The sequence below is a fragment of the Anopheles marshallii genome, chromosome 3 (assembly GCF_943734725.1).
Source record: "Anopheles marshallii chromosome 3, idAnoMarsDA_429_01, whole genome shotgun sequence".
In the NCBI taxonomy this organism is placed as follows: Eukaryota; Metazoa; Arthropoda; class Insecta; order Diptera; family Culicidae; genus Anopheles; species Anopheles marshallii.
The window spans coordinates 32,753,672-32,780,178 of NC_071327.1; the positions used below are offsets into that span (position 1 = coordinate 32,753,672).

General features: G+C 44.7%; 2 protein-coding genes across 2 annotated transcripts; one reads left to right on the forward strand and one right to left on the reverse strand.

The window, feature by feature from the left end:
• Positions 1-13,588: 13,588 nt before the first annotated feature.
• On the forward strand, positions 13,589-14,692 carry LOC128714463 (cyclin-Y-like protein 1). Its single transcript, XM_053809337.1, has one exon. It carries the CDS (start codon positions 13,589-13,591, stop codon positions 14,690-14,692), a length of 1,104 nt encoding a protein of 367 aa, XP_053665312.1.
• A 3,642-nt stretch (positions 14,693-18,334) lies between these two features.
• On the reverse strand, positions 18,335-24,124 carry LOC128715584 (nuclear pore complex protein Nup214). The gene is made up of 2 exons (XM_053810491.1): positions 24,089-24,124; positions 18,335-24,013 (listed from the first exon to the last, which is right to left on the reverse strand). Exons 1-2 carry the CDS (start codon positions 24,122-24,124, stop codon positions 18,335-18,337), a joined length of 5,715 nt encoding a protein of 1,904 aa, XP_053666466.1.
• Between the last annotated feature and the right edge of the window lie 2,383 nt (positions 24,125-26,507).

Here is a 26,507-nt window from a genome sequence, read left to right on the forward strand (position 1 = left end):
TGACCGGTCAAAAAAATCCCACCCGGATTAAACCCGCGGTGCAAGGACTGACTATCCGGTTGCTTGGTAAAATTAAGCCTAGTAGTATTCTAGTTCAAATATTTATTGGTCAAACATTAATTTCCTTTCAAGGGTAGAACACTTAAAGGGCAGCTTAAGTAAGTTAATTTATGAACATAAAATTTAATACTTACGTTAGTTCTGTCATTTTTGGATAAAAAAAAACTCTCTAATTTTTATTCTAATATTGGGCAACTCCTTCGGTCACTAGAGATGCAGCGTGACACTTCTGACGTGACAGTCTACTGATTGGCGGACTTCGTGTAGGCAGTACGTTTGGAGCTAGAATCAAATCAATATTTTTTATCAAACTCCAAGCCATCTCCTGTCATCATACACAGAACTTTTTGATTTTGGGACCGTTGGGTCCATCTAATGAATTAAGATGCGCCGTAGTACGTGGCCTCTAGTCTTTAGAACGAAACACCAATGAACATTGGGTAAAGTTTATAAATAAAGCAGGCATCCATTGCAATTTTAATCCTAATACACCAATGCGAAGTGGACTACCCCCTGAAGACCTTTGCCATTCCGGCAAAGCAGCACGCCCAGCTGACAGAGATGGCATCAATGTTTTTGCTCACCTTCGGCACCGACCGAACTTCCACATCCGGGACCGGTTGCCACCAGGCAACGAATTGGGTATACGGATTTCACGGCACAGATGTTTTCGGGTGACTTCGTCGCACGTTTCGCATCGTGCGACTCGCTGTCACTAAATTATGATACGGCTTGCGGGCAGATCAGACGACGACACACACGCACCGGTTGCGATCGCGCACCATTCACGTCACCCAAAACCTTCAGCGAACATTGCATGAAACATAATCGTTCCTTTGCTTCGCTTTGAATTTTTTCCGTTGTCTGCTTTCTCCCTTCCGATTGGACGAACACGAGGAGGACAACAGCTCAATGATGGGTGTTAGGTGAATGTTTCTTCAATAGAAGAAAGCGGAATATATTGTGAGTTATGAATAGGAAACTTATTAAAGTTCGCAAACCGCTTTCGCTTTAATTGTAAAACTATCGCTAAGCTCACCGCAGTGTAAAGTGCTTTAATGCAGGCTTTAGTTATTGCTTACTAAAAATTAGCCACTATTTATCAAACATCAAACGTTTTTCACACTATCATCTAAAGGAATTTGTTCTATTTCTTTAGTGTCGCTTCACCTTTTATCTATTAGCAACTTTAATATTTGAGCATATTTCGCACCCTGTAGCGCCACATTCCGTTAGCTTTCATGATGTCATAGCCGTTTCGTGCTTCCGCCGGATTCCGACGACTTCAAAAAAAAGAAGCCGCCCCCCATTCGCCATCGTGTATATTAGCGGGGGATGTAAAGCTTTACCGCGGACACTTTTGGGACGCCTCGGGTGCTTGTTGATTTAGCGTATTTGCATTTGCGTTGCAATTTGAATTGATAACGAAGCAGCGGCGCTAAGCTCGTTTACAATGTTGGAGACAATCTTCAGTACAGCTCTGGGAGGATCTTGCGCGATGAAACATTCTAATGGCGCGTTATATCATCCGGAACTTGTGTGCGGAACTCGCAATGATTCGTGTACTACCGGGTATTCTTCATTCTCCCAACCAAACACGGCAGTATGCAGCTTGCCCGTGCAATGATGCAACTACGTACGATCTTCACAGTCGGAGAACTACCGATCGGTGTCAGTCGCGTGTGCTCTCGTTGTCCTACTTACGCTACTACCGCACAAGCCCTTATCACGGCGGCCACCGTTCGAGCGTAAAGCAAATGTTGTGCTTCGCGAGAATGCGCCCGAACACCCACGGTAGTGATTAAATTAGGTTCCGTTTTGGATGGGAGATGCAGCAGGGGTGCGTTACGGAAAAAGAGTACAACAACCGTTCTCTAAAAACTCTACTCCCAGCTAAATGGGGGAAGCAGCGCAATATTTCGGAAAGGAATGTTTAAGCTTGTTTCAAATTTAATTTTAAACTTAACTCCGTTTAGCGAAAACTTTTGCAAAAAGCATTTCAAACCAATCCAATTCCCTTCGAGTTTTTAGTATGTCGTCTCTAGTCCAATAGGGGGATGATGATTCTCTTTTAAATCTGTTAATATCCACGGCTGGGTACATTAACAGGAACTCGTTATTATGATACTCCTGCCCAATGAAATATGCGTTTTTATCGGAAATAGGACCATCTTGCAATAAATAACATCTTTCCCAGTCTGTCGATTCTAAGCACTTCCCACGCACCACCCAAGAACAGCCGGCGACTGTCTGATTGAATTTAGTCCCACGCTTCTTACGTACGTACGGGAGAGTACGCAAAAGCGTTCGCTGACACTGATTATGGCAATTTCTACTCAGGCGAATGAATTCTTGTTTTTTTTATTTCAATAAATAGTACATTAAATTATCCGACTCTCGCCCATCATCATCATTTTCGGGCTCTATAGAGGTGGATCGCTGTCATTGTCATCATCATCGTGCTAGCCCGTCGTCTATGGATGGGAGCTTTCTTTAGCCTTTCACTTCTCCTGCAAGTTTCACTCTTTTTTCCTTAAGATGTGCGACGATATTGACGTCATATATCGGTACATAAGCATAACATTAGCCAATGATGAGGTTTTTTTATCTGTTATTTCCGTTACCTCGTCCAACTTTAGCCTTGAAATGGAATGTATTTCTTTAAGAAGGTATCGTTGAAGATAATGTGGTGCACAATAAGTTATTCATTATTTACAAACTGAGCCAATAATGTCAGCCAATATGTCCCAAAGCCTCTATAAAATGGTTGTACAAGTAGAGTTCTGAAATTCTTCCCAGTTTCTGGATCATTTGTGGGCTGAGATCTATTCTGCTTGAAGCTTTTTCAGGTTAGTTACATATTTGCTTGAAGCTTCCAGTGTTTGTCAGTTGAGGAAGTTTTAAAAAGAGTTGAGTTCAACTTGCAAAAGGTCCAGAAAGTGGGAAAATGTCCAGAACTACCTGGTCTCATTTAAGAACAACAGATTCTTCGTCATCAGAACTCAGAAATTAACTGTGACACTGGAACTTGAAGATCACTTATTGATGCTTATAGTTGATGTTTCTGCAAGTTGGAAGGATTCCAGATCTACATATTCAAGTTCAATTTGAACCAGAAATGGCTCCAACCTCTGGAACCCCAAATGTTCTATACTAGTAATTTGAAGGTATCCTGTGTGGTGTATTGGTCTCCACACGAACAGGACCAGTCCAAAATCCCATCCGGACCAATCCTCCGTACGCAGGACTTCACCATTCGGCTAAGGGTAAATAAAATCAATGAAAGCCAGGAATGGCAGACCTGGATCTCTTGAAGTTGTTGTGCCGATAAAGGAAGGAAGGAGGTAATTTGAAGCAGAATAATAAAATGTACAACCCATCATGCATGGTGATTCCTCTGATAATAAGGCTATTTAGTATAATTATTGGACGAATAGTACATTCTACGGATCGAATATCAATCCTCATGCCAGGGAAAAGGTATCCTTCTGGGCAAAGCCCGGATGGCATAGATGGTGGGTATGCACATGACAATGTCATGTCACTTCAGCAAATAATGGAGTCATATTACGTCCGCTCGAGAATCTGCTGCCTAACGACCAACGATCACGTGTCGGAAAATCGTTACCATTTTTCCGCGACAGGTAGAAGATTGAAGCGTCGCGTATTGTGCTTACCATCCAGGGCTGGGCTTTTTGCTGTTATATATGCGTTAAAAATACACAAACATACGGCCTCAGGACACGGTGCTTCCAGTCATTGTCTCGGATAGGCTTCACAAGGTACGATTGTATTGCTCGCTCCCTCTCTCTCCCTTTTTCTCCCGTTTCGTTTTATTTTATTCGCAACCTGTAGCACCTGGAATATATTAGCGCGCCAAACGTTCCTCCAGCTGCGATCAAATCGGCTATTTTGATGTGATAGAAAAACGGTTCGAAGGGGCGCGTTTGTGCGGGCGTCCTAGGTTCCATGTTTGGCAAGGTATTTTTTGGTAGCTTTGATTTTGCTGTTGTTTTGCAACCACCCACGACAGACCGCACACGCGTGTGTGGTTCGGAAATGCCCGCCCGTTGAACGGTCGTGACATCCAATTACCTTCGACGCTGTCGGCGACGGTCGCGGCCGGGAAAAATCGAAACAAAATCCGCAACCAAAACGCACACACACACAGAGATAGATTGCTGCTGGCACACTGTATGCCGCCCCCTGTCTCGTTACGGGGACGGCACTGGGGATGCGAAAGAGGACACATTCGGCGCCAGATAAATGGCCTTGGGTTGCTATTTTGCATACGTGTACCCTAAAGCCGTGTTTGGACAGTTTAAAGTTTTAGCCGGGTAAAACACACAACACCCAGCCGCGGCATGATTCCAAATCTATGTGCGATAATAGTACGATCTGTTCGATAATTGAGCTAAACAATGCGGCCACCTAATGATATCACACCGCGGTAGGGCATTAGAAACGCGGAAGAAGCGCACCTTCAGGCTGACATAACATTATGGTACGCGGCCATAAACAACGATTGGGGGAGTCCTATAAATTTCAATCATCGTCCACTCAAAACGCAACACGACGATGATGCTGTGGAACACCTTTTCCCATCAATCAACGGGGATGTCTGTCGGAGCGGCTCCATTGCTCATTATGGCCCATCGCTTATGGTTTGTGTTTTATACAGCACGTTCGATGTCCTTTATTGGATTATATAGATTAAAGCTTTGAGGAACAGCATCGCCATCACCTAATTTTTAAAGCAGTCCACTATCCGTTTGGCAGCCGTTTTGTTCCGTGTTTGGCCGCCTGCCAGAGCGGTGACATTACGATTTCGTTGCTGTCTAATAAACCAAACGCTAAAATACAGCGCAAGATTAGAGCTATCCACATCAGCCGGGCTATGGTTCCCGGTCAATCAATAAAAACGATCGTTCGCTTTTGGGTACGTTAGTGTTTTGATGCCATAGTGATACCGTCCTGTCCGATCCGACGTTCGACTAATTTGATTATTGATTCGAAGAGTGCGAATGGGAAGGATTTTTGTTGCACATCCTCATCACGTGCGTGGGTCATTGTAGGCGTCTGTAAGCTACTGAATGATATCCAATTTGAGTGGATTTGTCGATTGAAATTGATCGTAAAATAATGCGTTAAGCAAATGTTAAGAGATTGAATATCTTCCAAATGCAACATTGGAACTCAGTAAAGAGGTCTTCATCAGAAATTCAAAATTTCAACCCTTCTGTCGAATTGATCTCGGTGATCAATAGTTGTTTTTATTAATTTCCCAATGTATTCTTCAACATTTTAACAAACGCAAACCTTAATTTTGCTCAGGTGAATGAATACGTGGGGCGACCCCATGGTGTATTGGTACCTGCGACGATCTTCATACGATAGGACTGGTCTAAAATCCCATCCAGACCGAGGATTGGTCGACTATCGACTATCTAGCTGCGAGTTAATTAAGTCGAATATAGTCAGATATGATAGGCCTAGAATTCTTGAGGTTGCTGTGCTGATAAAGAAGAATATAGAATTTGTTGGACATTCTGGTCCCGAAAGCTTTCAACAAGTCTAAAGCTCACACGCGTGTCAAGCTCAAATATTAGAGTACCACCACTTCATCGAATGTCTTTCTATTTATGATAATTCAATTACTAGCATCTCTTTACCTCTTACAGCGCATGTGGATGAAGATGCTCAATAAGTACATGGCTCCCCGTAGGGTGAATTGGATTGGTTTCCTTCCCCGAAAACAGGCATGTGTACTATTTATGTAAACAGATCGGCTGTTGTTATTGTTTGATTGATTGCAAAAAGAAAGCTCGTCCAAAGAAGGAAAAAAAGACTGCTTATCCAGTTTATCACGCGCGGTAATTCTTGTTCGTTTCGTGTGGTTGATTGTCTGAATGATATTCTCTTTCGGCTGAAGATGTTTCGTTCAAGTTTGATTTGTTGAGTTGCTCCTTGGTGTACACTTTGTTGAAATTCACACAAACTTCAGACACCCTTTCAATGGAATGCCCCAAATCGAATAGGTACTTAAAGTTGAGCAAACTTTCCAAATGGTCAATAAACGGTTTACGATGTTAGTTGTTAACAAAGTCTGATTTAATGTAATAAGTCGTCGACATAAATCAAATTATATCGAGATATCTAATCTATTTCGATAGTGTCCCATGCTTTAAATCGTTATTTTATCGCTATCAACGATTATTATAACAACAAAATCAACAATTCCCCGTACAAAACGTGTCCGTCTATCTGTTCCATCTTCAAGATTCAAGTGCATCGTTAACCTTACCTATTAAAATGTTGACACATCTCGCCCAACTGCTCTCACCCGGCAAGGCGCGGCATCATGGATTGACAGGTTGCTGCTACAATCACCGGGGACATGTAATGATGATGTAATAACAATATCTTGTAGCCACATCAGTGACCAACATTTCACTCCCAGTGCACCATGCTACATAGCGCACGGGCAGACAGACAGGACGTAGACGTATCTCCTGGGGGGGGGGGGGGGGGGGGGGGAGGCTCTCGAGAAGATAACCAGTTTGTATGCTTCACTTGTGTTTCGGACACCTTGTTTTTTTGTTGCCGCCCGTTTCTTATCCGATTTGAGTTGGGTAGCAATATGTGTGTATCTATGAAATCAACGGCATTAACGGTAGTCGTGTACACGACGGTGTATGTATTTCCGGGCGCTAACAACAGATTTCAAGATAAGAAAGGAAACCCGTCACCGTACGCGTCACATGGTGGCGGTTCGCAACGGATGTACATTACTTCCTGCTGTTGGGAATGTTGCTTCGTTTTGTGGCACAAAGTTATCTACATCGTGATAATGAAGAGGTTCGGTCAGTTATCATTTCCTCACGAGTTCTGGTACTGGTTAGTTGTCATTTTAGGATGTTTAAGCCTGTGGTCAGGTTTGCAGTTGTTTGAGATATTGTTGGGATTTCTGTTGTGCAGTTTTACGACTTCTTGGGTTAAAGATCTTCTTGGCCATACCCGTAATGGGGCAGATCATTCCATAAGTTAGATAGTTTAAGCGTTCAGTCTGAATCTGTCAAATAATCCAGGTTCCGGGCTGTATCATTCTGTACAGGTTCGTAGAGGGTGTAAAATGCTGTGTTTTTGACACAAAGAATGACACAAGGGATAATGTTTGCGGAATTATAATTTGAGAAAAACCGATTAAAGTTCTTTAAATTAACTTTAGATTAAATTCATTTGAAACAATATATAAGTCTGTTTATTAAAATCATCTTTTTTTTTAATGTTTTCATTAACATGGCCTTTTCTGGTTCAGCCCTTCTAGCAAAATGGTTTGTTTTGACATTTGTCGAGTAGCTGACCTGAGTAGCTTTCATTAGGAATCCAAAGTAATCCTTTTTTTTCCTAGGCTTAACGTGGCTTGTCATTTGCAAGGCGAGCTAAGTAAGCGGATAAGCTTGAAAACGTCAAAACGCATATACAAAAAACTAGCTTAAAGTATGATTCCGACCAATATCAGTTGTCGTATCGGGGAACTGCCACGGTCCAGATAAGGTATGATCTCAGATCAAACGCTGTGGCACCGTGGAATTCTACTTCTACAATTTCTTGGTTTATCAATTCTATTCTCACATTAAATATTACCACTTCAAATTCTACGCCCGGGCTTACACTCATATATTACCGAGGGCCTAGATTTGTGGCCTGGTTTACTTAAGGTTAGAATTTCTGCTGCCCGTCTATCTGATGGTAGGCCCATCAGTGCAAACAGCCATTCGTTTACTGCGCCACCGTTAGCCACCGAGTGGTTGTGGTACAGTTTGCGTTAGTTTAATGAATTCATTTAATCTCGCCATTCCAACAACACATAAGACTTCGTGGTCTCGGAGCTTTTTTACTGCTGGTGATGCAACTGGCATATACAGCCGAGCTGTACTTTTCGTTCGCCCGCTAGTGTACGGAAAGGGTTGCTTTTAAGCGAATGGTCAGGTTGTGCGAAGGATTCATTTTTACTTACCCTGCCAACGATCGGGCTACCGAGATTTCCCCCCCCCCCCCCCCCCCCCCCCCCCCCTGGAAAGTTAACCAATTAAGGAAAGTTTTAATTTTTATTAGAACAACAGGCGTTGTGATTTTTTTCTTTCTTTCAGAGTTCATTACAACGCATTTGTGCAAGTTGTGCTGGTAGGAGAAAACTGTACTCCATCGATCCTTCAACGCGCATCTGCTTCAAGTTATTGAAACGAAACGAAGTTGGCGTACCGGTTCCGGTACCCATTGTGGCTATATTATCCTTTACCCAAAAGGTGAAAAGTCATGCCTTTACCGAAGGGAGGAATATGTACTCCCTTTTTACCTTTAACGAATAACCCGGACGGACCGGATGTATGTAAGGGTTTTAGTATCCGTTCTTTTTCCATCAACTTCCCACACCCTACCTCCTGTTGTGACCCAGTTTCCTCTGCGCTGGAGTTGATTTTTCCACCATGCCACCATTTCCCGGTTGGCTCTTTTTTATCTTAAATATTTAATGTGTTTCTTTAGAGTGGGGTTTTTTTCTTGGTTTTGTTTTTGCAAAGGGCATTTGCTGTACATCTCTCCTTCTCATTCCTTCATGCTCTCTTCCCAAATGGCCCAAATGTCGAAAAAAAATGGTTCAAAGTTCGTCCAACACCATCCAACTGATGCCACAAGCTAACAAGCAAATAAGTGCGCTTGTGGCTGAATGGCCACAATTCTGCCCACTTGCATGTGAAGGAGAGAGAGAGAGAGCAGGAGAGTGGTTGCATTCCCGAACAAGAATAGGCTTGTACAGGTCATGTGTATATGTTGACCTTTCTTCTTCTTCGATAACTTGCCCCTTTGGTAGAGTAGCTCTGGAAGAACCTTATACCGCGTGGGCAGATAAAGGAAGGTTACGGTTGACTTTTATCGTTCCGATGGTGCTGGCACACACGTATATCCTCGGATGGATCACGCTGGTGGTGGTTGAAGCTTCATCCAATCCCCTCCCGCGATGTTTGGAAGTAATGGATTCCTTTGGACATCAGATGGAGGAGTATTGGATCCAAAAGTGTTGATTCTTGTGACGGTTCTTATTGCCTTTGCAAGCACTGTATCACCACGTACTGTGTCCACGACGTGGTGTGGTTTGTCCTTGTTTGGAGCTCAGTAACGAATCTGCCGCAGTGACCACGGCAAAGCCATAACAAGTGTAACACTACGGATGTCAGCTGGACGAAGAGTTCCTGGAGACAATCGAAGGTGGTTGTTCGATTCCTAACAAGCTCAACCTACATTTGCTGATCACTGTTACCGAATATCATAAAGAAGAAAGCATAGTTTTACAGTGCTTTTTATAGCCTTTATTGTAAGTATGTGCCGGGGAATGTCGCATGCCCTATATTCTTTGTTATAATATTATATTATTTATAAATTTACAGACTTCTCTATTTCTCCAATAACTCCAATTGGAAGCACTTACTGTTTTTGCAAGTTTTTCTTTACCCCGCAAAACATTGCTATCAGATGGACCCCTTTTTTGCCGGCGTCCAACACAACCAAACCACCGACCCGCATAATATTTACTCGCCGTTGTTAAAATTAATTACGTTTGATTTGAATTGCCCCGGCACCACAACCCAACACAAGCCAACTCTCCGTACGCGCAGAACGCAACTACCCTTCCGATCTAATGCGTGTGTGTGTATTACATTGGAGGTTTATTTGCCAACGCTATGCTAACAAACACCACAAACTAACAATCGGCGACCATATTCACCATATATAGAATATAGAACTGAGTGCTTCCAGCCCTCTAGACGTCTTCCCCCGCTAAAGTGCCGGGGCTTTAGATCGAAAACTTTAAACAAACCAAACCAACAACTCGACTAGCCGGAGGCGAGAAAGGCGATTTTGTGGCCGAAGAAAACGTTGTCGCTTACTCCCTCCCGAATCGTATGGCGGCGACATCATTAGGTTATGTTTGAGCACGGCCATTCATTAAATTGATATAGCAAATGAAGCAAATCACTTAATTATTTTTGCAAACACTAGTGCCAGTTCTAGCGATCCCACCTCCCCCTCGCTCGCTTTTCGTTGCCTGGACGGCGGCGACACCTTCTCCTTAGACGCCCGTAGTCAGTCGGTGGAATGGAAAATGTTCACCAAAAGTTGATTTAAACTCGTGCGCCCCCGAACGCTTTTTTTTCATTTCGCTTTCGATGTTTCCATTTTCCTTTCTCGGTGCTCCCTGTTGGTTGTCTAATGTTTGCACTACAACCGGATACTAGGCGTTTGGGGTAAGGTTGAACATTTTGTTGGTGAAAGTGAACACAGCACACACAGGACCAACGGGCATCCTTTTTTTTGTTGCCCCGTTCCAAGACAGCCGTTCCGGTGCACAGTGTGGATGCTGTGGTTTTCATAATTAAATTCTAACCAAAGCCAGCCAAAGCGGACCGAGAGAGAGAGAGAGAGCGAGTGACCGACCGGCCATCTATTTGGTACGCCGAGTGAATACAGCCGTTCGAGTTTGAATATTTCATTCGTTTTTGCTCCGAAAGTTTGCATGTAACGTACCAAGTTCATTTTATACGAAAGCACTGATTAATTGGACCTATAAATTGGGAAAGGAAGCAATTTCACTATGTCAAATTAATACTTTTCACAAAACTATCCATTTAAAATTACTAAATTAAAAGTTCTTTATAGCTGAGTGCACGACAATGGCCACTCTTTCCTTACAGCTTTAAGTGGTTTGTTTTCAAAATTAGTTGCTGGGTTGTGTTACAATTTTTTAAAGCTTTCTCCTCTTAATTTTTTTCCCCCTGTTAGAGTTTCAAATTGCATCTTTCTTCTATTTGCACCATTGGCGCACAGCTAAAAACGGCGACTTTCCAACTGACCACTTTTTGTTTTGCTTCAGGTTTTGATGATCGTGCGATGGCGTAATTATGATTTCTTCACTAGCCAACCGAAAGCGTGATACAGTGTTTGCTTTATTTGTCCGCCGGTCTATTAGTTTATGGTTCGTTGCATTCGGTACCCTTATTGCCATCAAGCGAAACACTCACGCATCGATTGTCTGTTGGCGTCTTCAATGCATTTTGAGGCTTTTCTCAGCAGATCAAAAGGCCAAGATCACATCGATAATCGAATTTTGTTTTAATGTTTCTTATCCATTATTACATACTGGTTGGCGCAGCACAGGATCAAAAGGATTATGCGTTCCGGGGGAGTTGGCTTAAAGTCTTCCATTATTGTGGGAACCTTCCTTCTTTACTTTATAGATCGTTTAAGTGTTAAAATTTGTGTATTGTTGTGCGCCTCTGGGTACATTTTCCCTGTCACGGTACACAAACCGAGCATTCATTTTCCACCTCGTACACACCTTCCGCTGCACGGAATGCAGCATTGTAGAGTCACTGTTTTAAGACTGTATATGACTGCACCTTGGCCGCATCCGGCCGTTTTCTATAGGAATCACTGTGCCGTGCTAGTGCGCGTTTCCTTCCAGTTTCGATGATTGAAGCGAGCGAGAAGCAGGTAGGGGTTACATTTATGGATCGTGACACCACTCGAGCACGAGAGTCACGCAAGTCGGACACCGCAGTCCGATGGGTCCACTTTCTGCCATACCCCGACCCGGTTTCGTGACAGGCGATTGGGTTGTTTGATGTGGTAGGCCAAAGTCAAGGCATGGGATGTTTTTAAAATGTGTTAGATGTGTTTCGTTCATTTTTTGCGATAGCCTTTTTCGTAAAACTTTCTCTAAAATAGTGTACTATATTTTATGCTATTCAACATTAATCGAATTTATCGGGACGAGATGATCGTCTGTAATATATTTTACATTTTGATACAACCTTTCTACTTTACTTCATTGAACGTTTAATAGTTAAGATTTGTGTTCTGTTTAATGAATCTTTTAAGAAGAGTCCTTCATATGAATATATAGTCAAGTGCGATCAAAATCATGCCATTCCGACACTGAAACATGCTGGAACGGGGTATCTTCTAAGTTCATTTGGAATCGCTTAAAGCACAAACAAAAAAAAACGGATGGATGACAATTTCCTATCAGTGTGACACCAATAATGACATAACATGTGTACATGGCTGCTACTACCTGGGCGTATCAGGGCACAGCGCTCGGATGTAGCGTGTTCTTGCAGTCCTATGTACGAACACCTGTTGTGCCGGTCGAGGCGGTTGATAAATGATAATTATTGAGTAGCTCGTTTGTTGTCACTTAAAAGACTTAATGATCGATGTAAAGTTGTTCCTGACTAATGATCAATGGCCGTTGTTGTACTGACATTTGCCTTACTTGCTACTCTTTTAAATGCGGAAATATACCATTATTTAACCCTGTCTTTTTTCTAATTTCATTTTAGGACGTGCGGATTAGGCGGAACGTGGTTGTTGTCATCGGTATCGAACAGCAAGGAACGAAATCTTCCCGATTTTTGTATATTACGGAACTGCAACGGAACAGCTGAATAGTACTCTCTGTCCACTACAGGAGAACAAATCGATGGTGTAATTTCACCCTAGCAAACAACACGAAACAGATTAACGCTTCGCTTTCTCAACGTCAACATCTCCAGGCCATACAAGGATCTAGTGCCAAATTTTATCCGTTAAGAACCACAACATAGTCAGAACGAACTTTCGATGCGCACTGTTGAAACAGTCTTCGCACAGCGGAATCGGTACCAAGCTACTAACGAAAAAAGGCAATGAAGAGAGAATAACAAACTTATTCCCTCAAAGAAAAAGGAAACGAACTTAATATTCACTGACGTCTTGAAGATAATTTTGGCACAAATCTGCTTTTCCAACGAAGTATCAGTAGCGCTAAGCAAATACAAACGCAAGAAAGAAAGCTAAAACGGCAGCACAATCCCAGAGAGATCGAGAACATTCATTTGTATCCCTCATCTTCTAGTCATCCAGGAAAATCCACCCGTGTATTTGAAACCGATAATACGCGACAATTGCCAAATTTAGCTTCATTCCGACAGCTGCAGTTTGCTAATACTCTGGAAATAATTCTGCGGTAGAATAGGGTAGAATCGCAAAATTGCGGTTTATTCTTTTCTTATCTTCCCATCGGTTCGTTTTGCTGATTTTGGAATTGGTTCCAACAGCGATAGCAGAAATAGATCGCATCATCCATCGACGAAGATAGAGCACAATCGTAGGCACCCAGTCGTCGCAGAAAGCTTCGTCAGTATCAGAAAGGAAAATCAGCATCTCATTCCCAGCCGAGTGTAGTACAATTCGTACTATATTTATAGCATTTCAAGAGCGCAACCGGTGACGGTTGGCCATTATGCTGCAAGCGAAGAAGCTTTGCTGATTGCTGCCAAAAATACACTTAACCGACGGGAGAGCAGCGTAAAAAGCGTACCCAAGCTGGTGTGGATCACCATTCGAAAAGGGAGGTTTGATCCCTTAAAAGCATCCACAAAGATCCGCATACGTAGTACGAAGAAACGGGGTTGCACAGTTCGGCAGGATGGGAAACAAAACGTCATGCTGCTCGTACTCGAGTCCACCACCAACGCGCAAAGCGAAGGAAGCGCCCGTATTCGAGGAGCACATGCCTGAGGGTGAACTGTCTGCTAACAATCTGCAACACATTTCCGAACGTGAAGGAGACGACGGCGAACATGATCCGTCGGTCGATCCGTCCGCTGGCACCATGTTCCTGGAGCGCTCGAAACAAAGTCTCGAAAATGGCATCACTCGCAAAAAGTCTCAGCATCAGATCGTACCCCAAGGTGGTGGTGGTCCCGGAGGTGGAGGAGGGGGTGGTGGTGGTGGAGGAGGTGGTGGTGGTGGTGGTGGTGGTGGTGGTGGGGGTGGTGTGCTGAAAAAGAGTAGCAGCTGTTCGACGATCTACCTGGACGACAGTACCGTTTCGCAGCCGAATCTGAAGAATACGGTCAAGTGTGTGTCGTTGGCGATCTACTATCACATCAAGAACCGTACCAGCGAGCGGAGGATAGACATCTTCGACGAGAAGCTGCACCCGCTAACGCGTGACCCGGTGCCGGATGATTACGATCGGCACAATCCGGAACATCGGCAGATCTACAAGTTCGTGCGGACACTCTTCAATGCTGCCCAACTAACGGCTGAGTGTGCCATCATTACGCTGGTGTATCTCGAGCGCTTGCTGACCTACGCCGAGCTGGACATTGCGTCCTGCAACTGGAAACGAATAGTGCTCGGTGCGATTCTGCTCGCGAGCAAAGTTTGGGACGACCAGGCTGTATGGAACGTCGATTACTGTCAAATCCTGAAGGACATTACGGTGGAGGACATGAACGAGCTGGAACGGCAGTTTTTGGAGCTGCTACAGTTCAACATCAACGTACCGTCGTCTGTGTACGCGAAGTACTACTTCGATCTGCGCACGCTAGCCGAAGCGAACGATCTATCCTTCCCTACCGAACCGCTGTCGAAGGAGCGCGCCCAGAAGCTTGAAGCGATGTCACGCGTCATGCAGGATAAGGCAACGGCAGAAGCGCTTAAAAATGGCATGAAGAAGTGGTCCTCGATCGATAACATCCACCAGCAGGGTGGCATCCGGCGCAGTGTTGCCATCCTGTCGTGATTTTCTTCCATCCCGACACCGTCGCACGTGAGCATGATAACGGTGATGGTTATCGCATAAATGGCAACCGCCCCCTCCCCGCCCCCGCCATAGCACCTTCCGACGTCGACGACAGTCCGTGGGTGCCTGGTGTCCTGGCGATGGACGCTTGGAGAGCAGCTAGACACTGCTATAAACTAGACTTAGAGTGTAACTATCGTCGTTAGTACGCAACCGCTACTCTTACTATCGCTGTAATTGTAAACCGATACTGCTATTGTAATTATTATCACTCACGCTAACAACTGCAGCTTATTTCACAAACTCTCACTGGTAATAACTAGCCGGTCAGGACACTCGTAGAACTGTATAATGCCATCACCTTTGATGCTACTGTGGAATCTAATTTTCGGTTAAGGTGCACCTACACGCGATCGTGCAAAGGTTGGAAAGTTAACGTTACCTATCGTCTTTTATGTTAAAAAAATTAAGTCTTCATGTACCCACACGCTCACACATACAAACTCATACTTACACAACAATGTGCTCGAAATGAAAGATGATCATAAGGAGATCGTGTAGTAAGGCTGTAGAAATCGGTAGAAGACTAGGTACCGGTATGAGGATTTGTGTTCAAAGAAGATTATTATAAAGACACTGGCTTTCTTTGGACACTAAGCGTATTGAAAGCACACACTAGAAACAAATCGAATAGTTACACGTTTCGTACTGTTCGGTTGTTGCAAGCAAAGCAGGTCGGAACAAACATGGTGTCAATTTATTACATTTGGCAGAAATAACTAACCTCTGGACACTCCAGAGGTCAAGTCTATCAGCGGGGAAATTTTTCAGCGGAGACTTACAGCACAGTACGTAAGTTGCTAGAAACCAGGAAAAGCTATGTAAGAATACAATATTTTTACATTGTGCAACACAATTTAAACAATACGGACGAGAAGCGTATTGAAAACAACGAGAAACCTGTGTTTTGTAAGTGGAGCTATTTAAGTTTTATCTTCCTTCACAAATCCTTGACAATTTTAAATTAAACTTTCAACAAGTTATTCAATTACCGAACTAAGTTTACAAGCAAATTTAGCAAGCGTTAGAAGAATTATGTTTATTTTCCTTTTTAAATCAATTTGATTGCTATTTATTTAAAGCTTCCCGTTTGAATGTCATCACGTCGTGTTTAATCTTATCTTGTTTTATTTTCAACTCCATTTTTACCAATCAATTCTTAAAGATGGAAAATGTAGATTGTATCCCGCTACATCTATTCCACACGCCTTACTCTTCTCCATTGCCGGCCGCCTGCAAAATGTGTGTAGGGTAGAATGCATTTTCTAGTGATATTTCTTCTGCGCCACAAAAGCTGCCACAACTCTTATATTGTAAAAGCAGCAAAGGAAACCATTTGTAAAAAAAAGTAAATAAATATACAACAAAAACACACACAAGAACATCCAAAGAGACATGGAAAATTCCTGAAACTAATAATTGCGCACACCCGCTGCTAGTGCTAATCGCGATTGCGTCGAAACCCTTTGTAGCAGTCAAATCTCAGTGCAAGGCGCAAAAGTGGAAGCACCCGTGGCGCTCTTCCTCGTAATGTCGGGTGACGCTTTTTTTATAGTGCAACAAAATGAAGCAAGTGTCGATAAACATAAAGTATAAAATAAACCAGAAACGGTTACACTAAGAAGGAAAAACCCACAAAACGAGCCGTACACGATCCGGGAGAGAAAACGATACACACTATAATGCAATAGGTATTAGTCCAAAAGTATACAATGTAGAAAGTGCAAACTGTTTTGTGAAGAAGAAAAAAAAGAAAAATAATAATATAGCAACAAAAAAGGTTAAAGTATCAGTAGCACATAAAATCAAGAAAACAAAAAACACCTCCCACGGTACTGCTAGACGAATGACCAAACACAAACCATCGCAAAACAAATTTTTACCAAGTTCAGCCAGTATGTATGTGTGTGTGAGCGCGCGCCGAAAAGAAAGGTTTTAAACTAGATTGCCAACAAAAGTGTGGCATGATGCAATAATCATGCTGTGTGTGTGTGTATAATTTAGACACCTAAACCTTATGGTTCTGCAGATATTTCGGGCCCCTTTTCTTCTTTGCAGCTCGGAACAGTTTTAAACCCTGACCGTGTGTCTTATTTCCATAACTTCATTTTGCACATTTCAACACTAACTAGTCGATCCTCCTGATCCTTTATCCCTCCTCAGGTCCACAACATTGTTATTGTACCTTGTATATTGAATGCTGTAGTCTCATTTTCTTTCGCTTTATCGATTACTTTTCCTTCGGCCACTAATCTATTCAAGCAACTAAGTCATATAGGTTTTTCCGTTTTACTATACCTACCAAAATGGAACGGAATGCGTGAAGCGGGATAAAAAGCACGCAAAGAAGGCAAGCATATGGATAAAGAATTGTGAACCAACCTGTAGGACCTCACAGTATGAACCAGAAGAAGAAGTTTATACTCCTTAGGACGGGAAAGAAATAATAAGCAACAGGAGAAGGAACTTCAATAATTTTCGATTCACTTTAAAGGACGAAACGCTACTTCCATAATGATAAAAAAATGCCCAAAATGAACACGATTAGTCAAAAACAAATTAATAAAAAATACATGTGTATAAAACTAATTTGTTTTCCCTTAAATTTTGGATTTATTTGGTCGATAAGTTTTGGACTTTTGATTAAGTAAATTACTGCACAAGAGATAGTCAAAAAGGGGTTACAGGACTAAAGCAAAAATCCAGTCGCACACATATGGGAAAATTGATAAGGAAAAAAAGAAAATGTTAGTTTGTATCGAGGAAAACAAAATTAAAGCGCTGACTGAGAGGGTTAAATAAAATTAAAGATGAAGCAGCCGTGTACTCTTGTGACATTTTAGTAATCAAAAATAAAAAGTGGAAGTGCGAATAAAACAGAAAAAAAGAGGGAAAGCGTAGTAGTAATGGTAAGAAAGATAACCGAAATAGTCATAAAAAGAAACGAAGCAAGAGCGTGGAAAGCGTGACACAACTACACTTAACACTGAAAACACACGAGCAACATACAATTCCGTTCGAAACCGATGATAGCAATCGAAGAGAAGATATTGTCTAATAGGAATCAATAAACGTATATGAAATATAAAAAAAAAAAAAACGAATCGTGATCGATCACGAAGAAAGAGATTGGGAGTGGTTAGAGCGATTGTTCGAAGTATTCGCCACGACCCCGATTGAGAAATGATGGAAGGCCGAGGAATGGAAACGGATGGAATATCGTACCAATTTATATAGGAAGGAATCGTAACTTGTAAGTTATTGTCGCGAAGGAAGTATAGTCTCATGATGATAAAAACAAAAATAAAAACCGAGCAAAACAAAAAAAAAGGTAAAAATAAATCCGAAGGACAAAACAATTGAAAAAGGAAACATGGGGATTTGTTTAATTAACATAATAATATCAAGAGCATTTCGGTAAGTAGAACAATAAGAAACAGATGCATAAGTGAGCTGTAATGGTTGTCTTTATCTGATTATTGACAATAAGAAGAAAGGTTTACTTTTAAACTGTATCTACTAGTAGCAACACGTCAATCTGCTCCTTTCTGCTAGGATAAAATCCAAAACCTTGTAATCGGGTTACGAGCGCCAGCTAGAGAAGGACGACCCTCCGAACTGGGTTGGTTTTTGTGCCTGTTGTGCCGCCAGCCCACCGAAGGACACACCAGACGAGGAAGATCCAAGCTGCTCGAACAGATTGTTGGACGTCGTTGGTGAACCGATGGCTGGCGAACTTCCAGCTCCACCAAACGGTGATCCGCCACCGAATGTCGCCTTCGGGCTACCGAACGTGGCCGCACCACCGAATGTTGGTGCTCCTCCAAACGTGGGCGCTCCACCGAATGTTGCTGCACCGCCAAATGTTGGAGTTGCTCCAAAAGCGGGCGGTTTGCTGAAAGCCGATGTAGCACTACCGGCACCGGGTGGTGAAGCGAACGCATTCACACCCGACGATCCTGTGCCTCCGCCACTGCTGAACGGTCCCGGACTAGCGGTGGCCACGGAACCAAACGCTCCCGGAGAAGCTGCACCACCTCCACCGAAGATGGATTGTGTTGAAGAGATGGGTTGCGTAACCGAACCAAACAAACCCGTACCGCCGGATGCGGGAGCGGATGCGACGGGACTGCCGAAAATGTTTCCACCAGCAACTGGCCCGGTACTGCCACCGATCGTTGCCCCGAACGCAGATGAACCACCGAAAATAGAGCCACCACCACCGGCGGGTGTACTATTGGTGTTGCTGCCAAACAATCCTCCAGTGCCGGTTGTAGGGCTACCCGTTGTAGCATTACCAAAAATGCTGGACGTCGTCGTAGCCGGAGAGGGTGATCCGAAGATGGAACCACCCGCCGTACTTACACCGCTGCCGAAGAATGAACCCGGCGATGGTGTAATGGTTGCGGTTGTTGCTGGAACTCCAGCGGTTCCAAAGAAACCACCAAAAATGTTACCGCCACCAGCTGGAGCACCAGTAGCAGTAACGGTGGCAGTTGCTGGACCGGTAGAAGCCACACTTGGTTGTACAACCGAAGAGAACAAACCAACGGGTGCTGGTGTTGTTGCGGCCGCACCAAACGTAGTAGCAGCGGGTTTCACACTGCCAAACATTGATCCACCGGATGATGAAACAGCACCAGCGCTACCAAAGATGTTGGTCGCATCCGTTGCAGGTTTTGGAGAACCAAACGTTGCTGAAGTGAAGATGTTGCCACCGGTATTGGAGGTACTCTTGGCATTGGTAGAAGTGGCCGAGCTCGGTGAGCAGATACTAATCGAACTGAGCAGATTGCTCGCCGTATCTGCTACTGCTGTTGTCGGAGCAGCAGCCGTTGTTGGTGCAACAGCATCCGATGTTGCCGTTGAAGCAGTACCTGTCGATGCAATAGCTGCAACGGGTTTTTCCAGAGATAATTTACCGAACGAAAAAGCACTCGGTGCGGCCGTTGATGGTATGCTGTTGGCGGAAACAGTCCCAAATCCGAAGCTTGTCGGAACTGTAGAAGTAGCAGTTGTTGCAATCGATTCCACCTTCGCATCCGATTTGACCGGTTCGTCGCTTGTGGTGACAGCCGTTGATGCAGTCACCGAAGAAGTTAATGTGGTAGCTATGGACGATGTGTCTGCTGCTGTAGATGTCGAAGGCTTAGGAGGCCCAAAACCAGACGACGCAAAGCTATTGCTTCCGAATGTTAAACCCACGGAGCTTGTAGGAGTAGCACCTGCTGCTGCTCCATTTCCATTAGCACCAGTAGTTGGTTTGATACCGCCAAAAAACGATCCAACCGTCGGTGTGTTGCTTTCACCTCCTGTCCCAGTTGCAGCAGGGGTAGAGAATGTTGGCGTTACGGTGAGTGAACCGAATGAAATTCCCGAAAATAAACCTGCAGTCGGTTTGGCTGTCTCATTCGTTGCTGTTGTTGTTGTCGTTGTTGAGGTCGTCACTGTAGATGCTGGTTTGGCAACACTGCCAAAAAGACCGCCCGACCCGAAACTGGTTCCACCGGAAATGCTACCGAACAGACCTCCTCCGCTGGGCTTTGGCTGAGCCGGCACACTCTTAACGGTAAGATCCACCGATGAGTCAACCTTCTGAAGGAGGCTGGTAAGGGCCGGCAGTGGGGCTTTTGACGTTGGGGCCGATTCTACTGGTCCGAACGAGGGTGGCAATGGTTTGTCCTTCTGTACTTCGTCTATCGGTGGTACATTTTCATTAGCAACCGTTGGTTTCGGTTTTCCCAAACTTAACGATCCTTCCGAAGGTCCTCCGATATTGAAAGAAATTGCTGCCCCATTACCCGAGGACGTTGCCGAGGGCAGATCGAACGAAAAATTTGGTTTCGCAAGCGAACCAAACGATAATCCTGACGGTTGACTGTTGTTGGTGCCGTTGTTGGCACCTGTTCCGACGCTACCGAATGAGAATACGGGTTTCGTAGCAGTGCTAGAAGTAGAAGAGGATTCCGCCGAGGATGACAAAAAAGCTCCCGAAGGAGGAATGCTCATGGCAGCTCCAGACGCAAAACTGAATGGACTAGACGAAGGTTTCGCGACGGTTGCGTTCGGTGCGGTATTGACAGGGATGTTTTCCTTCCCACCCAAGCTGCCGGTCGTATCCTTTTTCTCTCTTTCGCTTTCTTTACCGGCGGAAACGCTAAAGCTCAACCCGGTACTAATACTTCCCCCGTTCGGCGTTGGTTTCATGGCGGTTTCGGTCGCAGGCATCGGTGTAATTGTTGTCTGTCCAAAAGAAAAGCTACCGGCGCTGGGTGCTGCTGGAGCTTGCGAACCAAATGAAAACGCTTTATTAGCTGTCGCTGTTCCCAGTGGTTTCACGGGCGGTTTTGAGTGTTGTTGAGCTACACGTTGCTGCTGCTGTTGTAGTTGAGGTTGACTTTCCTTGCTGGAAGAAACAGTTGTCGCCTTTACTGTCGCTGTTTGTTGTTGTGTCACTTTCGCCTTTTCCTGCTCCACATGCTGTCTTCTGACTTGATCGCGACGTTCACGTACTACCTCGGAGCTAAGCCCAATTCGATCGGGACGCTGCGGCTTCACCGTTACCACCTTCCGTCCCACGAGCGCTCTCCTCAGGGCGGATAGCTTAGGTTCGCTTAGCTTTCTAGTGTCTGCCGCCACCTGATCACCGAGCGTCATCGATATGATCGAATCCGTCAGCGATTCGATCGCGCTCTCGGACGTATCCGTCATATCGCCGGTAAGCTGTTTGTTCAATCCCTTCGCACTCTTGGTACGATCGTCTAGCCCTTTTAAACTGCCTCGCAGCCCCAGCTTATTCTTAAGATACGCTAACTTCTCACCCTGCCGGTTCAGAATGTCTTGCTGCTTGGAAAGCGTTTGATACAGCACTTCCAGGCTAGGGATGTGCATACGCTGTTTGGCACGCGCTTGTTTCGCCTCTTCCAGGCACATCAGTTGTGCCTTCAACTGTTTCGTCACGGTTTGGAGCTGATTTTCGTTTACCTGTAGCATATTTTCCAGCGCACTCAGCTGTCGCCGGCTCGTCTGAGACATGCCGTGTGCTTCCTGGTACTGATGTACGGTCGGATTATTGTAGATCGCACTCTTGCTGTTCGCTTCAGCTACCATCGCAAATGCTTCATGTAGCCCGAGTCGCAACGTCTGCACGTCCGATACGAGCGACTGGGTGCTTTCATTCGCTTGCGCAATAATGTCTTCCAATTCACGCAAATTCCGAATGATCTGAGCCGATTCTTCCTTCAGTCCGATTTGAACGTTTAGCGAGCGGTTACGCTGCTGCAGATCGGCCAGTTCGCGGCTAAAACGATTCAGCTCATCGATCGTCAGTGTTCGTATGATCGCGTTACTATCCTCGGAGGAGAATTCTGCTTTCTTTTGCATACTTGCTGCTTGTGGTCGGGTTGATCCGGTCCCACTATTGTTTTGCTGGGTTTGCTGTTGAGCCGAAGGAACGTACGTAGGAGGAACGGTGACGAGCGGTTTATTTGCATCCGGACCCATTGTGGATGGGGCAGCAGCTAGCGTTGATCCCATCGATGCCATGGCTGCTTGGAAGGGTGGAGCAGACATCGTTGGAAGACCACCGGCACTTGTCCCCAGTGCTGTACCACTGGTAAACGTGCTTGCTGCTGTACCCGGTGCTGAAAACCCGGCGAAGGAAGAAGGTTTCTTATCGTTGGCAGCTCCTATTCCCGTTTGCGAACCAAGCGGTCCTCCTGTGGGTGCCGATCCGAAGGTAATCTGTTTGCCGAATGTTGGTGCTATTGTGGCAGGTTTTTGCTGTTGCTGCTGAGCTGTTGCACCGGCTCCACCGAATAGGTTTACAGGAGACTTTTGTACAGCCTCTCCGAGTCCGGGATTGAAGAATGATTTCGATTTCGCTATGGCAGGTGTTGATGTTGCACCATTCGGCACGGCGAAAGATATTTCCGACGGAGGCAATATTCCCGCCGATGGTGCCACCGGAGCATTTGGCACCACTGTGCCACTGTGCTGCTGGTGTGACGTTGTACCAACTGTCGGAGAGGACTTTTCCACATCCAACTTCACGAATGCTCCACCGGAAAGGTCCTGCACCGGTTTGGGAGGTGAGCAAATGTTCGGTACATTCGGGACCATATTAAGCACGTTGAACGAAACCAGCTGACCGTACGTGGAAAGCAAGTGGATCATCGGCATCACCGGGAACGTTTGTTCACCGATTACGAGTTCGTGTGTGCATCCCGTTTCGAGCACCAATCCGATTGGGAACGATTCCTGTTTATCGGTCGTCAGCGGCAACTCGGCGCGTGCCTCGTCTGTCGTCGTCCACTGGCACCAGGTGGGCGCTTCGCCACTTTCCGTTGTACCCAATATGCCGACCTCCATGCTGTTGGCCGATGCCATCAGCAGCAAATTCCAGGGCAGTACATGTTGCAGAAACACTTGCCCTTTGCGTGGCCCACTCTGACTGTAACAGATGTCGTCGTAATTGATAAAAACCGGATTGCCAACTTTGGGCGCGTTCACGATGAACAGTGCCGGCACAGAGTCTTCCGCGTGTGGTAGAAATACGACCGCAAATTGGTACGTACTGAGCCACTGGACTGCCAGTACGTCGAACCCACCGCCACCCTCCACCACCCCAGCCGGACACGCGATTGTACGGGCCGGTTTCAGATCGGGCTTGTACTGTACGAGCTTTCCGTTTACGAACGCTACCACCAACTGCTTACCCTTTGGACTCCAGCAGGCACACTGAGTCCGCTCGGCTGGATTGTTCGTGTCGAGCGAATGGAACTCTAAACCGGCCGGCTCCTTTAGCGTGTACACGGAAAGGCCTCCTGCGTCGGTACGCACTGCAAGCACGTTATGCATTACGGGATTCCAGCAGAGCTGCGTACTGCGCACGTTGGGCTGTGCGGATGTTTTGATTTCATGCGTCTTCACAATCGAACCGGTCAAGAATGACGGTACGGAGTAGACGTACACGAATGGCACTCCGTTCGCGATGAGATCCACCGCGAGAAATCCATTATCACAGCTAACTGCCAATTGATACGGTTCGCTTGGCAGTGGAACCGTGCGCAACGGGACAAGTTCATCCTTCGCCCGCTCACTGGTGATGTCTTTCAGCTTGAGAACGCGCAACTCACAGCCTACGGTGCCGGCAAACACCAGCCCATGTACACTGGCCGTGGCAAGCAAATTGCAACCGTTTTTGGCATTTCCATCTCCTTTGAAAACCGGAACCTTGCTCTGCAGCTTAAATTTCAATTCCTTTCAGATGGGGAAAAAGATCAAGCCCAGCGTTAGCATCATCAAAACGTAAACATAACCTATGTTTTAGTTTACCGTAACATCCAAACCAAGCGGTGCCGGTTGCGCCATTCTCAAGTTGCGTCGTTGTTGACCACCTACCACCTAGTCAGTCACAAGCTAATTATGCGTATTCGCCTTCTGCTGTTCTATTTATTTTGCGACAGTCATTCACGTAAAACAATCAGCGCAACACACAGCTCTCACTTCACATACAAACCCGCTTTTTTCGCTGGCAGCACTTTGGCAGCGGCGACTGCTGTAGGAAGATGTTCAATAGAGGAGCATCTACACTACCGTTCGATTATTTTGAATTAAGTTCGAAATATAATTGTACGAGAAACATGGAGCAGCTTTACATTATTGTTATACTGTTCTATGTGTATTTTAACATCTACAAAATGATGCTTTATTAAGTTCAAAGAAAATTACCAACTTCTGTAGAATCCATTTGCTACGTCGATTTGTGTAAATATACCTTAATGAACGTCGATAATTCATCGCAGAAGAGCAAAACATCGTTGATGTTTACCTATTCGCCTAACCATACTGGTAGTGCTTGAGATACGCGGAAACGAAGGTACGAAGAATTTTAAAAGGCACAACATAGAAGTGTTGCACATGTTTCAGATTTTATTAATTCAACGTATAATGTTCATTATGAGCAATGTAATGGTCTACAATAACAGTAATCGTTGACGTGCATCGTATTAAATCAAACAAGACAATTCCACAATGTGAACGACCCCGAACGGAGTGATGATGGCGGGGTGGCGATTTTATTTCTGCAAAACACTTTTCACGCTTGGGGTTTTCTCGTCTAAAATTACGTGTTGCTTCATGTACCCCGTAATCAGCGCACGAGTGTCATCTCCGACCATGCTTAGCGCTGCGCGAAACTCATTCAAGGCGGTGAGTTCTTCCGGTTTCAATGTTACCTCCTCGTCTCCGAGAAGATAATATGCGGCCCAAACATCCAACAGATAGAAACATGCAGTAAGGTATTCCAAACTCATGAAACCAAACTGATTTCGCATCATTGTTACAAATTCCAGACAATAATCACGAAGGGTGAAGAACGATTCCGGTGTATATTGGCAAACATATTGGGTGTAGGTGTGAAGGATGTTCTGCAGTATGGAGGCTTTCGTTTGATTGGAATCTACCAACAATGTTCTGCAATAATTGTAGTGTGTTATGACTCGTTCAAAATCCGACCGGGCTGCAAATAGATTTGTTTGGGGTATTTTAATTGGTAACCAAATATCATTATGTGTTATTCTTACCGTATTCTAGCTCATAATTGTTATTCGGAAGATATTCGTACAATTCCGTACCGAATTTTTCGGAACACTTGGGGCATGCTATTGGTTTACCTTGGAAATCATACCGAAAGCTACCCATAAAATCCTCCAAATTTAGCTCCATAGGAAAACAATACCGGCACCGGGGACACTCAATCGTGTTGAATTGTTTCATGTACGTATCATCCCCCGTCCCACATCGCGTACAATTACAGTCAAAACAATACTGCTGGCGAAGATGCATCAGCCGCGTCTCTACGGGCATTAGCTTGTAGTGTGGACCGTAACAGTTCACGATCTCACTCCCAGCACCGATGGAACGTGTAGCGTACACCTTGAGTGTCGCACGGTCAAAGTGATTGCGTATGTTCGGATCACAATCGTGGTTAAACATACTGATTCGTGGAAAAATCGCTGTGAATACGCGCGAACTGTGTAAATAGCGATGCAACATAATTAAGGGTGGCAAAAGGTTCTCTGTTCTAAATGAGTCATCGAAGCATGGTAAAGCTCTTAGTTCACTGATCGCATGCCCGTTGCATACCAACTGTCCAATGTGACGCATTATTAACGCTCCAAGCAATACGCGCAGATCGGATGCCGACATAGTATCATCACGCGACAAACCATGCTCACCTACAAAATCGGTACAGTCGATCAAATAAATGGACAGCATTAAACCGGCCTGAAAATAATCGAAATGTAAACGAATCTATATCGAACGAACGACTAAAATATTACTCACCAACGCATAGCGTAGTACATCGTCTTTGTCCATTTTTTTGAAATTCGTCACTAATCGAAACACTTTTCCATAGTCGCCCAACTCATTATCTTCATCACTGGTTATTTCGATCAGTCGCTTATAGCAAACTGTTGCACTTTTTGCCATCAATATTTCATTGCGAATCGTGCAGAATCCATCTAGTAAACAGCGTATTCCTAGGTGAGCAATTCCAATTGTAAACCACAAACGTTTCTGATAGCCGTAGCACTCAAAGCGATGCACACTTTGATGGTTTTCGCGGCACTGTAGGCTGCAATAGCAAGCTCTGCCGCATGTGGGACATCTGCAAGGAATGGTTTGTGAAAACATTTACCTCGTATTGTAACGTATGTTTTTGTTGACTTACAGAAAAGGGATCACATTT